We start from the raw sequence: 12223 nt of genomic DNA, 5'->3' as shown, positions 1-12223 counted from the left end.
GTCTGGAGCCCTGAATTGCAATGTTTAATTTTAAATGACTTTAGCCTACTGGCAGTCTGGCACACATGGGTGCTCAGTGGGTGCTCGGTATTTTCCGTGGGTGCCTATGTCTTCCTCTGATGTAGAAGTAGCCTACACTAAGTCAATAGATAGTAGGCTATACAGTGGAGTTGCATATTAAGTGGTTCAGGGTCCTTCTGTAAGTCATTTTGGGGTACACTTTGGTTTTGATAAATTCTACAAGCAGCAACACCACAGGCCAAGTAATCAGCCCGTTCCAAACAGGCACATTTTCAACGGGCACTGCACTAGTTTTTTTTAGAATTAAGGTGGATGAATCATCAAATTGCTAAATCTGAATGAATTTCCATGTCCTTTTTAAGTGGTTTTGTGATTTTCCTTTGGATTATTAATAAGTTAAAACCCAGGACAGAATTATTATATGCTTGTATAAATTTGTTGTGTTACCACTGTATCTTACAGCCTTTTTACAAATTATACAGCTTGCCGTTGTTTGATTTTTGGCCTGAAAATATAGTTACACAGCGCTCCTCTTTCTCTCTGCCTTTCTTCTGCTTCGTCTTTGTCCTGCTTGTGTGTGTGTGCTGCTGGCTGCTGCTGAGCCTGGCTGCTTGCTTGCTTGTCGCCACTGAGTCACGTGACGGTACAACATCAAAGCACAAGAGGGGGGAGGAGGAGCAAAGTGTGTCTGCTCTGTGCTGTGACAGCATGTGTGACAGGAGCGGCACTTGAAAGCAGCGGCACTTACACAGACAGCCAGGTTGCCTCTTTGATGAAACCACAGCGGTGTATACTGGTGAGAAACTAAAACTAAAGTATCAATCTCATTACACTGGTATTGATCAATACAGAGCCGCAGGAACATATTGTGAATTGGGGGTGCTGACAAATTTTCCGAGTGAAGTTTTCAGCCAAAGTCAACCACCACACACACCAAACAGCATCCACCACAATTTTTTGAACGGTATAGAGATTAAATTAATTAAAAATAGCCTATCCAAGACAACAATTAGCCTGCCATAGGCTACTGATCCCGAAACACCGGAAAATAATAGACCGTTATTGCTATTCAACCAAATTAAATTTCTTATACTGTCAAGATGAAGACAGAATATCTCTTGATCTATTAAAACAAATGCATTTGTGTTGTCAAAACAGTACTAAGGCTTCTGTAATAAAACTGGAACACAGGTATACAAGCGAAAAAACAAAAACAAGAATAAAGTCCAAAATCCAAGACAGAACAACGCAGGCATGGGTAACGCAGGATATAGGCACACGGCTACGACAATGGTACAGTATATGCCTACTACAAGCTAAAAAACGGTGCCACAAAACAACGGTATAAAACACATCACTGAATTATCTCCAATAATTCATATAAACTTTCAGTTAAGCTGTAACTGAAAAGTTGATTAATCATGCCAATAATAACTGCACGGCGGCAACATAATAATAAACCAGCATTCTTACCTTGTGCTACAGTCATAACACTACAAATGTGTTTTTGCGCTCCGGGTTGACAGTGATGAAAGTTTTCATCATTGCATGAATATCCAACTGGGCAACGATGTCCCCGTGTACGTGGGTGAGGTGTGTTAGTCTCTTTTGGGACATGCTGCTCCGCAGCCAGGTTTTAAGGCGTCTGAGGGTTGAGAAAGTTTTCACTGAAGAAGCAACAGAGATCGGTAGGCACATGCAAAGTTTTATTAGATCCTCTACTTCTCCAAATAGAGCTCTGGTTTGAGGGTGCAGGTTAGATGGATGTGAAGCAACTTCTTGTACTGTCTTGCATGGGGAACCGGCCCCTTTACACACATCTCCCAACATTTGGAGCTGAAGGTGCAGTCGCCCTGTGTCTAGGTGTTTAGGAAGATGAAGAGATTGTGCGTCAAGTTCCGATGATATGAGGCTGTTTGCTACATCAATTATGGTCTTCTCCCTGAATGCAGCTGTTTTCATCCCGGTCTGGTCGAATCTTCTGGTGAGTTCAGACTGGACCAAATCCAGAGGTTCATAAAACTCAGCTCTCCATTTGAGTTCACCTGTTGCCTGTGACAACGCTTCAGGGCTGACAGCTTGGCGAATGCGGGCAGGTGTTCTGCTTACTCTGGGCTCAGCATCCGGCATCTTCAGACCATTCTGGGTAGCACACACTTTCACCTTTTCTACCATTTCAGCCACCACCTTGTCATCTCTCAGTGATTCTACTCTGACCTTGAGCAGGTTTACACAAGTAATAGCATAACACAATTAACACTGCTGGATTTCATCTTCATGGTAATGTGGATGATATGGAGTGAAAAAATGTGCGTGAGGCATCAATACTAGAAAACATTACGAGTAATCTTATTCCCATTTACTCTCTGCAGTCTGACAGATTCTCCCGTCAAGTTTGTTTTTTATAAATTACAACCTTTGCGTGGTAAGTGGCGTACGCACATTTTCAGCCCTGTTTATAAATGAGACCCCTGGACAGTCTGCAGTCCAGGTGCAGTTAGGCCTTGTTGCCTGGCTGGGACTGCTGCCTCCAGTTAGCATCTGCTAGCCGCTACCCAGTCAGTAGGCGGCTAGCTGCGAATGACAGCTTTGGCTACTTGACAGTAGCTGACGCTGCTGACCTCTCAGTCCCTGTCTCCTCTGCTCATCATCCACGTTCCTCTGCAGTGAAGCTCCTCTGCTTATCATCCACGTTCAGTCCCGCAGCACTTAACCATCTCCAAGCTTCCTCCACCTTGCCTTTCGCCGACTGTCCTGTTTTGTGTGACTGCAAGTTTTCACCCTCCCCTGCTAACTATGTCATTTACATTAGGGATCGACCGATATGGAATTTTTAGTGCTGATGCCAATGACTTGTTGCAAAATAACGAACACCATGTTCGAACATAGGGATGCTCATAAGTGTACCTGGTACCAGAGCACCCTAGGCCGAAGGTCAGTGATCGATTTTGTAATCGTTTCATCTGATCTGAGGCCGTATGTTTTGGACACTCGGGTGAAGAGAGGGTTATAGCTGTCAACCTATCACCATCTGGTGGTGAGTTGGGTCAGGGGGTGGGGGAAGACTCTGGACAGACCTGGTAAGCCCAAACGTGTAGTGCGGGTAAATTGGGAACGTCTGGAGGAGGCCCCTGTCCGACAGACTTTCAACTCACACCTCCGGCGGAGCTTTTCGTGCATCCCTGTGGAGGCTGGGGGCATTGAACCCGAGTGGACAATGTTCAAAGTTTCCATTGCTGAAGCTGCGGCGAGGAGCTGTGGTCTTAGGGTCTTAGGTGCCTCAAGGGGCGGTAACCCACGAACACCGTGGTGGACACCGGTGGTCAGGGAAGCCGTCCGACTGAAGAAGGAGTCTTTCCGGGATATGTTATCCCAGAGGACTCCGGAGGCAGTTGCAGGGTACCGAAGGGCCCGAAGGGCTGCAGCCTCTGCCGTGAAAGAGGCAAAGCAGCGGGTGTGGGAGAAGTTTGGAGAAGACATGGAGAAGGACTTTCGGTCGGCACCAAAGTGCTTCTGGAAAACTGTTCGCCACCTCAGGAGGGGGAAGCGGGGAACCATCCAAGCTGTGTACAGTAAGGATGGGACACTGTTGACCTCAACTGAGGAGGTAATAGGGCGGTGGAAGGAGCACTTTGAGGAACTCCTGAATCCAACTAATACGCCCTCTATGTTAGAGGCAGAGCTGGAGGATGACGGGGATTGTCGTCGATTTCCCAAGCGGAAGTCACTGATGTAGTCAAACAACTCCACAGTGGCAAAGCCCCGGGGATTGATGAGATCCGTCCAGAAATGCTCAAGGCTCTGGGTGTGGAGGGGCTGTCCTGGTTGACACGACTCTTCAACATTGCGTGGAAGTCTGGAACAGTGCCAAAGGAGTGGCAGACTGGGGTGGTGGTTCCCCTTTTTAAAAAGGGGGACCAGAGGGTGTGTGCCAATTACAGGGGTATCACACTTCTCAACCTCCCTGGTAAAGTGTACTCCAAGGTGCTGGAAAGGAGGGTTCGGCCGATCGTCGAATCTCGGGTTGAGGAGGAGCAACGCGGATTCTGTCCTGGTCGTGGAACAACGGACCAGCTCTTCACTCTCGCAAGGATCCTGGAGGGAGCCTGGGAGTATGCCCAACCGGTCTACATGTGTTTTGTGGATTTGGAGAAGGCGTATGACCGGGTCCCCCGGGAGATACTGTGGGAGGTGCTGCGGGAGTATGGGGGGTGGGGGTCTCTACTCAGGGCCATCCAATCTCTGTACGACCAAAGCGAGAGCTGTGTCCGGGTTCTCGGCAGTAAGTCGGACTCGTTTCAGGTGAGGGTTGGCCTCCGCCAGGGCTGCGCTTTGTCACCAATCCTGTTTGTAATATTTATGGACAGGATATCGAGGCGTAGTCGGGGTGGGGAGGGGTTGCAGTTCGGTGGGCTGGGGATCTCATCGCTGCTCTTTGCAGATGATGTGGTCCTGATGGCATCATCGGCCTGTGACCTTCAGCACTCACTGGGTCGGTTTGCAGCCGAATGTGAAGCGGTTGGGATGAGGATCAGCACCTCTAAATCGGAGGCCATGGTTCTCAGCAGGAAACCGATGGAATGCCTTCTCCAGGTAGGGAATGAGTCCCCAAGTGAAGGAGTTCAAGTACCTTGGGGTTTTGTTCGCGAGTGAGGGGACAATGGAGCGGGAGATTGGTCGGAGAATCGGCGCAGCGGGTGCGGTATTACATTCAATCTATCGCACCGTTGTGACGAAAAGAGAGCTGAGCCAGAAGGCAAAGCTCTCGATCTACCGGTCGGTTTTCATTCCTACCCTCACCTATGGTCATGAGGGCTGGGTCATGACCGAAAGAACGAGATCCAGGGTACAAGCGGCCGAAATGGGTTTCCTCAGGAGGGTGGCTGGCGTCTCCCTTAGAGATAGGGTGAGAAGCTCAGTCATCCGTGAGGAGCTCGGAGTAGAGCCGCTGCTCCTTTGCGTCGAAAGGAGCCAGTTGAGGTGGTTCGGGCATCTGGTAAGGATGCCCCCTGGGCGCCTCCCTAGGGAGGTGTTCCAGGCACTCCACCCTTACAACCTGCCTCCCTGACATTAAATCATGGATGCAAGAAAACTTTCTCCAACTCAACTGCAATAAATCTGAGATTCTCATAATTGGCCCAAACTCCCTCACCCGACATGCCCAGACCTTTTCCCTCAACATCGATGGCTCCAACGTTGCCCCCTCCACCTGCATCTGCAACCTTGGAACCATCTTCGATCCCACCCTCTCCTTTGTACAGCATGTCAACCACGTCACCAAAACCGCCTTCTTTCACCTTCGTAACATTGCACGCCGCCGCCCCTCTCTGTCCACCACTGCAGCTGAAACACTCATCCATGCCCTCATCACCTCCAGACTGGACTATTGCAACAGCAAACTCCAATACGTCCAGAACTCAGCTGCCCGCCTTCTCAGGTCCGTCGATGCTAACATACTCAAGACCATCAGGACTAAGCAAGACAGAGCCTTCTCAGCTGCTGCACCCACCCTCTGGAACGCACTCCCCGACCACATCAAACAGTCAAGCACCGTACCATCTTTCAAACAGGCCCTCAAAACTCACCTCTTCAAACTTGCTTTTCCTGTTAATAGACTTTTGCAGTTTTTCCCTCCTTTTCATTGCCCACCTCTCCTGCTTTGCCTGTGCTTGTCCATGCACCTATGTGTTTCCTTTTCTTTTTGTCTGTCATGTAACCATGTCTACGTACCTAGTCTGTTTTGTCCATTTGTAACCAAAACTGTAAAGCGTCTTTGAGTGTCTATAAAAGCGCTATCATTTTTTAATGTATTATTATTATTATTGTTATTATTATTATTATATGTTCAGCGGTAGTGTTTTTACCACACTTGCTGTCGTAAAGGTCTTTTCTTTACGGTGCTGTATTGCCCACTGTAGATTACTGAGTTAGTGTTACAGGGAGGTCGTGTAGTTGCAATGAATATTTTGCTCAGACAGAAAACCATTCACATTCTCAAGTTACAGATGCATCGTTGCATTTCAAGTTTTCTATACGGCTACCTACTTTATATGTATGGTGAGCTAAACCAGGTATCACTATCACTGTGTCACGAGCCAAAGCATTAAGAGTTTGTAGGATGGAAGGGGGACGTAATTTAATGTCAGCTACTGACATACAACCACTTCATGCACTGTAAAGTTATATTATGAATGAAATAGAAATATCATATACCTGAAGGCAAAATCTGGGTCGGTTTTGAATCATTTACAATCCCAATATTGTCCATCTGGTGAAAGCCCGACTGAGATTGACTCAGATTCTTGCCCGTTGTCTTACTTTCCCTTTTAGCTTTTAGTTGTTCTTTGTTTAATTTCCTTTTTTCCTGTGATATCCCTGCCCCAGTATTTGCCATAACTACAACAGATTACTTCTAAAATGAAATTCGAATACAATTAGGCCTATATAAAGAACTCTCCTGCTACCCTTTACCTGGCTGGATACGCTCAGAATGTGTTACTGTAGAGCCATTCTACCTAATCATTCTGTGACTTTGTAGATTAAAATCGGACCCAGGCAAAGGCACTAATAAAAACTATATAAAAATAGCATTCTTTTCACTGTTGGTCTCGTTTGGTGTTACAGGTCATTTATGATCAATATACGAAAAATTACACAGTTTCAGAAATATTAAAAAGTGATATAGTAACTTTAATATTGTAATGTTGTACTCCATTCAACTGGTATTTTCTGTTTATCTTGGTCATCTCTGTGCTGATATGTCATTTGAATCACAATACAGAGACTATATATTTCAGGAAAGATTTTAAACTATGGTTACTTTTTATTGACTCATTTATTTGAATCCCTCCTTGACCGTTCCAGAGGAGCCCACAGCTGAAACTACAGATCCCTGTGAAGAACCAGTGAAGAAGAAGCCGAAAGGCAGGAGGAGAGAGGCAGCCAGTCAGAGATTGCTGGCTGTGGGGCACAAGATAAAACATGTTTTCGTCTCTGGGTAAGTAGGACATAGGCTAGAGACTATAAAGTAACCACTGTCACCCTCTAAGAACATTTATCAAAATATTTCACATGTTAAAGACTAAATAATCTATAATTCATTCAAATAGTTTGGATTAATAAAAATAAGTTTAGTTGCAATCCTAGGAGGAATTAATTAACTTTTCCACAAATTCAGTGGTTTAATGCATTTTGTTTTCCTCTGCAGTATTCAGAGTGTTTACAGGCCGGCACAAGGATTCTTCCGAGGTATTCTACATGCTGAGTATCGGACTGCCACAGATGTCTATGCGTTCATGTTCCTGACTGATGTCATTGACTTCATCATCATCGTCTTTGGTTTTTGGGCTTTTGGGGTGAGAGCAGGTTTTGTGACATTTTTGGCTGGACTGCAGCAAAGCAGGGCAACCATATAAACGCAAAGCTAGGGTAGCATGTGGGCTTAATGAAGCACCGTGTCGTGTCTTCTTTTACTAAAGCCTACGGTCTAGTCAAGACAAGTACAGCTTGCAGGTAGGAACACTAGTCTCATTTTAAAACGTTGCCTATAGGATCCATACCAAAAGTGTACGTGCGCACAAAAGCTGAAAATGGCGTCCACCAAAACATAATCAGATTTTTAAACATGTGCGCATGCACACCTGCAGGCAATGTTCCCTTTATAAATCACAGTCCACCTGGAAATTAGTGCATAAGGATCAGCCTCATATCCCACCCTCTACTCCCTCTATCCCACTGCTAACCAAAGCGCCTCATAAATAATGAAGCATAGAAATGAGCCTGCTGATCAATGATCTCAGGAGTAGTCAGCTCTTGAAGTCCCTCAAGTCAAAATTGAACTGGGAAAAACTGCTTTAATGTTTGTGTACCTAGAGCCTGACAAGTTTTAAGAGACTGTCAAGTTGAATGTCCTATGATCCAATCCAATCCAATTTTATTTATAGAGCGCATTTCACAGATAAGAAACCAACAAAGCGCTTTACAAGGTACATACAAACATACATTGGGTAAAGAAAATACAGCATGACATGAGGAGAGACGAGGAGAAAAAGGCAACTCCCAGACTATGCCCCACTAGGAGCACAGTGTGGGAACAGGAAAAAAAGGCAAGCAGACAGACTGGTCCTGCAGCCAAACAAAGGCGCTGGTCACAGACCCGCCCGCCTCAATGGGGGTAGAAGCGGTGAAGGCGCTGGATTGGGGGTGGGGGGTGATTGCATATCTGTATATATGTAAGAGTTCGTGTGTATGTAGGCCTGAGTAGTCAAGCTACGTCTGGACCCCGTAATCTGGTTTTCTCAGTCCGCACGATTGTCTTTGCGATACACAGCCGGTTGCCATGGAGTCAGCCTTGAAACAGGACCCAGTCCGAGTCAACAATCAACAGGTGTCTGTTGGAATCGGGTAGGGAACGCAAGAGTGTGCCTCGCTGCGGTGCTCCAGGGGGAGGTGATTATTCAACACCGGCCTCGGCCAAGGCCAGTGCTGGTTCAGGGAGCCGAAAAAGATAAGACTGGAATTTGTTTTGTCTTAGGGCCAGGAGCCGCAGTCAGTCACTCTCGACTTCTCTGAAATGTCCCCTCTGGTCTCCGTATCGATCAAATTTCCTTGCCAAAACCGTGAGTTTCCCAAAATGTTGTCCAGCCTATCCAGAGCTGATAGTCTCTCCAAGATGGTATCCAATTTTTGGCCCATGGTGATCATAGTATCCAATTTGTGGCTCATGGTGGTCAAAGTCACAATTTGAGTTCCGACAGCTCTGCCCACAGCTTCAACCATGACGGGCAGCCTGGTATTTTGCTCGGTTCCTGTCTTCTTCTTAATTTCTCGATAAACCAGGGCAGTGCCTAATCAGCAAAAGACCTGTTATCATGGTTCCAAATAGGTAGATATCTTCAATGTCCTCCATGGAAAGAACCGCCAGACACACGACCTGCCACCTCTCCCATGCGTCCATCGTGTAGCCAGCTGCGAACGTTCCGGCAGGGCAGTCAAGTTCCCCCGAACCCGAGCTTCTCGTCGAGAAGATGGTGTCAATTGCGCTGAGAGGCCAGTTGATCAAATCCATAATTCGTAGTTTAGGAGCAGTGCCGAGAGACAGACTCTAGAAGTACACAGAGACAAAGACTAGACAAGAGAGCAAAGCAGGGTAGGCAACGGGAGGAGAGGGAGAAAATGCGACCGCCTTCACAGAGAGCCAAACGAGATATCTCTGATGGCTGATGTTTTGTCTTTTATCTTATTTATTTTATTGTCTTTTGATTACAAAATGTTGTTTGTATGATATGTAACCAGGGCACAAACAAAAATAAGAACTAAGTCTCAATGGGTCTTGCCTGACTAAATAAAGGTTAAATTAACTAAAAAATATTACTTTTTTAAACATACAGTATCTTATCAGTTTTTAGAGTAAATCCTACATGATTTACGGTTCTCTCCTTTAGAAACACAGTGCAGCAGCTGATATAGCCTCCACCCTGTCAGAGGACCAGGTTCCTGAGGCCTTCCTGGTGATGCTGCTCATCCAGTTCAGCACCATGATCATCGACCGAGCCTTGTACCTGCGCAAGGCTGTCTTGGGAAAACTCATCTTCCAGGTTCAGTTCATGTATTCAGATTATTGCCATTTATGTATCTGTTTTGTTCCACATTTTCCCTTTGAAGAAGTGGAGGTGGAGGACTGTCACTGTCACTGTGTTTGTTCCGTCATTCACCTTCCCAAATTATATCAGACACCAATTAGTGGATTTCCATGCCTGTGTTGCATTCTTTGCAAATTTACTTCTTGAAAAGGTTGATCTGTAACATCATGTAACTAGGTGGCTTTTAGACAGGCCAATTTGTTAGGATGACTAGATTTGACTTGCTCTACTGATGTGCTTTTCTGCATTCTTAATATTTTATCTTTTTTTTCCCTTACACCTTTCCTATTCTCCTCCTCCTCCTGTTGTTTCTTCCTTTCAGGTGATCCTTGTGTTTGGGATCCACCTGTGGATGTTCTTCATCCTGCCTGCTGTCACTGAAAGGTCAAGTCAAATTAAATCATTTATTTATTGTATTTTAGAGTATTCATGGTATTCATTGGTTTTCACCGATTGGCTAAATTAATTACAATTTGGGTCTTGGTAAAATATTAGAGTAAAAACGCATTATTCTGGCTTTTGGACAGACAGAGTAAATCATTTTCATGTGTTTTGGGAATGCACTGGGATACATCAGTATTGGACGACAATCCGAGACAGTATGGAAAAAGTTTTGGAACTTGAGATTGACTTTTGCTTTCAGGTACTGTATTTGGGTAGAAAAACACATCAGCTTTTAGGCTCTTCTAAACTGTACATATTCAAGATAATGCTCAGGGGACACCCACACTAGCAGATTGATTCAATGTGATGCACAAACTTTTTGGCATTGAAAAACTAACACTGGCTCTAAGGGCCCTATTTTAACGCAAGTATCAAACGTGAAACGCAAATAGATTTGTGGGCGGATCTCGGGCACTGTTGCTATTATACCGGCGGAATAAATGACTCTTGCACCCAACGCAAATCTAAAATGGGTTGGTGTGAAGTAGCTAGGTGTGGTTTGGGCGTAACGTGCAATAAACCAATCAGAGCGTCATCTCACATTCCCTTCAAGAGAAGGCGCGCTTGTTCCATGGCGGATTGCTATTATAACGGTGGATTTGCTTGGCGCACGCAAGCGGGAGCTGTCCGAGATGCAGCAAAGTAATAAATGCCCGTCTTGGCCGGGTGGCGATGTTGCTGCAGCCTCTCGGGCGCATCTCCTCAAGTCTGGAGAGGATTGGTGCAGCCATGGAGCGTGGGCCTCCAAACGCACCACCTGCACCTGTTGTGCCCCTTCCTCCTCCCCCCACTCCATCTCCGTCCACCTAACACCAGGAACGCATCGCGCGTAAAGTGCCTCCTGATCTATCCAAACACCTGAAGCGCATTTTCAGTAATATTTTTCTTTGTAATTATGCATGGTTGGCAAAAATGGGAACTGCTGCTTCCGTTTAGATGAGAGAAGCAAAGTGTATGCATAACAATAGCATCTGAATAACGTGCTACTGACTTTAGACTAGCGCCACTGACTTTAAACTAGGTTTTTCCTGGTCAGTAGCGGAATTGTTTTCTGAAACTGCAAAATAGCACCAGGGAACGTTTGCGCCTGAACACGCCTCCTCTTTTTGCTGAACCGCCCCCAGGACCGCAAATGCATTCCTTAATTTACCGACGTGCGTCTGTGGAGGGAAAAGTCCGCTGTGCGTCAGGTGCAAAATAGGAATGATACATGCGTCGGTGTACAAAGGTAATTGCGCTGAGTGCAAGATAGGGCCCTAAAACTAACACATATCCGACGACATCACCCAGATGTGCCAATCACTGGAACGAGACAAAAAAACTGTCCATCGTCTCCTCTCCTCTAAACTTCTCTCCATTAAAGTGCTTAACCAGCCTTTAGATACAAATAATTAAAGCTAAATTAAAGGGAAAATAGCTTAGATTAAACAAGAGCTTATTCATTATTTTACCTACTGTTAAAAAAGCAAATACAGGCTACTGTTTTTGCACTTGCTCTGTTTACTTGTATTTCTCATGAAAGTAACTTTATTTTGTGGTTGGATTGATAGCCTACATCTGGCTTCAGGTTGCACTAAAAAATCATTTTACTTGAACAGTGCAGTGTTAAACAATTTTAATAAATAGAGATTTGAACCTTATTGAAATTTGTAAATTGTTAATAATTGAGCAATGGGAAAATAATAGGTAGTTTAATCGTTAAAAAAATAATCGTTTGGGACAGCCCTATTGGCAGCTAAAATGTGACATACACCTCAAAGTACAACTAGCTACAGACAACAAGTGGCAGACAGTGTGATGCCACTTATAGGCAGGCTACCAGACACTGTTTTTGAGTCACATCGTCCGTGTTTGGGGGCGTGTTTGGTTGGAAGGTAACCTGCGTGCCACATGCAAACGTCAAGCTTCCAATGTTAGCTACATGATTGCTGGATATACTTCACTTTCCTGGAGCACGAGCGGATAGCTGAAAGGAACATCATGACTGTTGTGTGGAATAGCCTAGCTGGCGAAAAAAAAGGTGCTACGCTTTTCCGTGTCTATTTTTTCGCTAAAAGGAAACTCAACAAAAAGCCATTTGCCAACACAAAATATCAAACAAAAGCCAGACACTATAT

The 12223-nt window shown here is 45.3% G+C and overlaps 1 protein-coding gene across 5 annotated transcripts in view; it reads left to right on the top strand.

Moving 5' to 3' along the window:
• Positions 1-12223, top strand: part of piezo1 (piezo type mechanosensitive ion channel component 1 (Er blood group)) — a 175763-nt gene that overhangs the window by 147543 nt on the left and 15997 nt on the right. For all 5 annotated transcript variants that reach the window (XM_028604250.1, XM_028604248.1, XM_028604247.1 and 2 more), the window contains 4 exons: positions 6886-7018; positions 7229-7376; positions 9465-9617; positions 9985-10046. In XM_028604250.1, coding sequence (XP_028460051.1) covers positions 6886-7018; positions 7229-7376; positions 9465-9617; positions 9985-10046 — 496 coding nt within the window. The remainder of the gene's footprint in view (positions 1-6885; positions 7019-7228; positions 7377-9464; positions 9618-9984; positions 10047-12223) is intronic.

The sequence above is a fragment of the Perca flavescens genome, chromosome 17 (genome assembly GCF_004354835.1).
Source record: "Perca flavescens isolate YP-PL-M2 chromosome 17, PFLA_1.0, whole genome shotgun sequence".
In the NCBI taxonomy this organism is placed as follows: Eukaryota; Metazoa; Chordata; class Actinopteri; order Perciformes; family Percidae; genus Perca; species Perca flavescens.
Note: the sequence above shows the minus strand (reverse complement) of the source record. Positions and strands in the feature narration are given on the sequence as shown.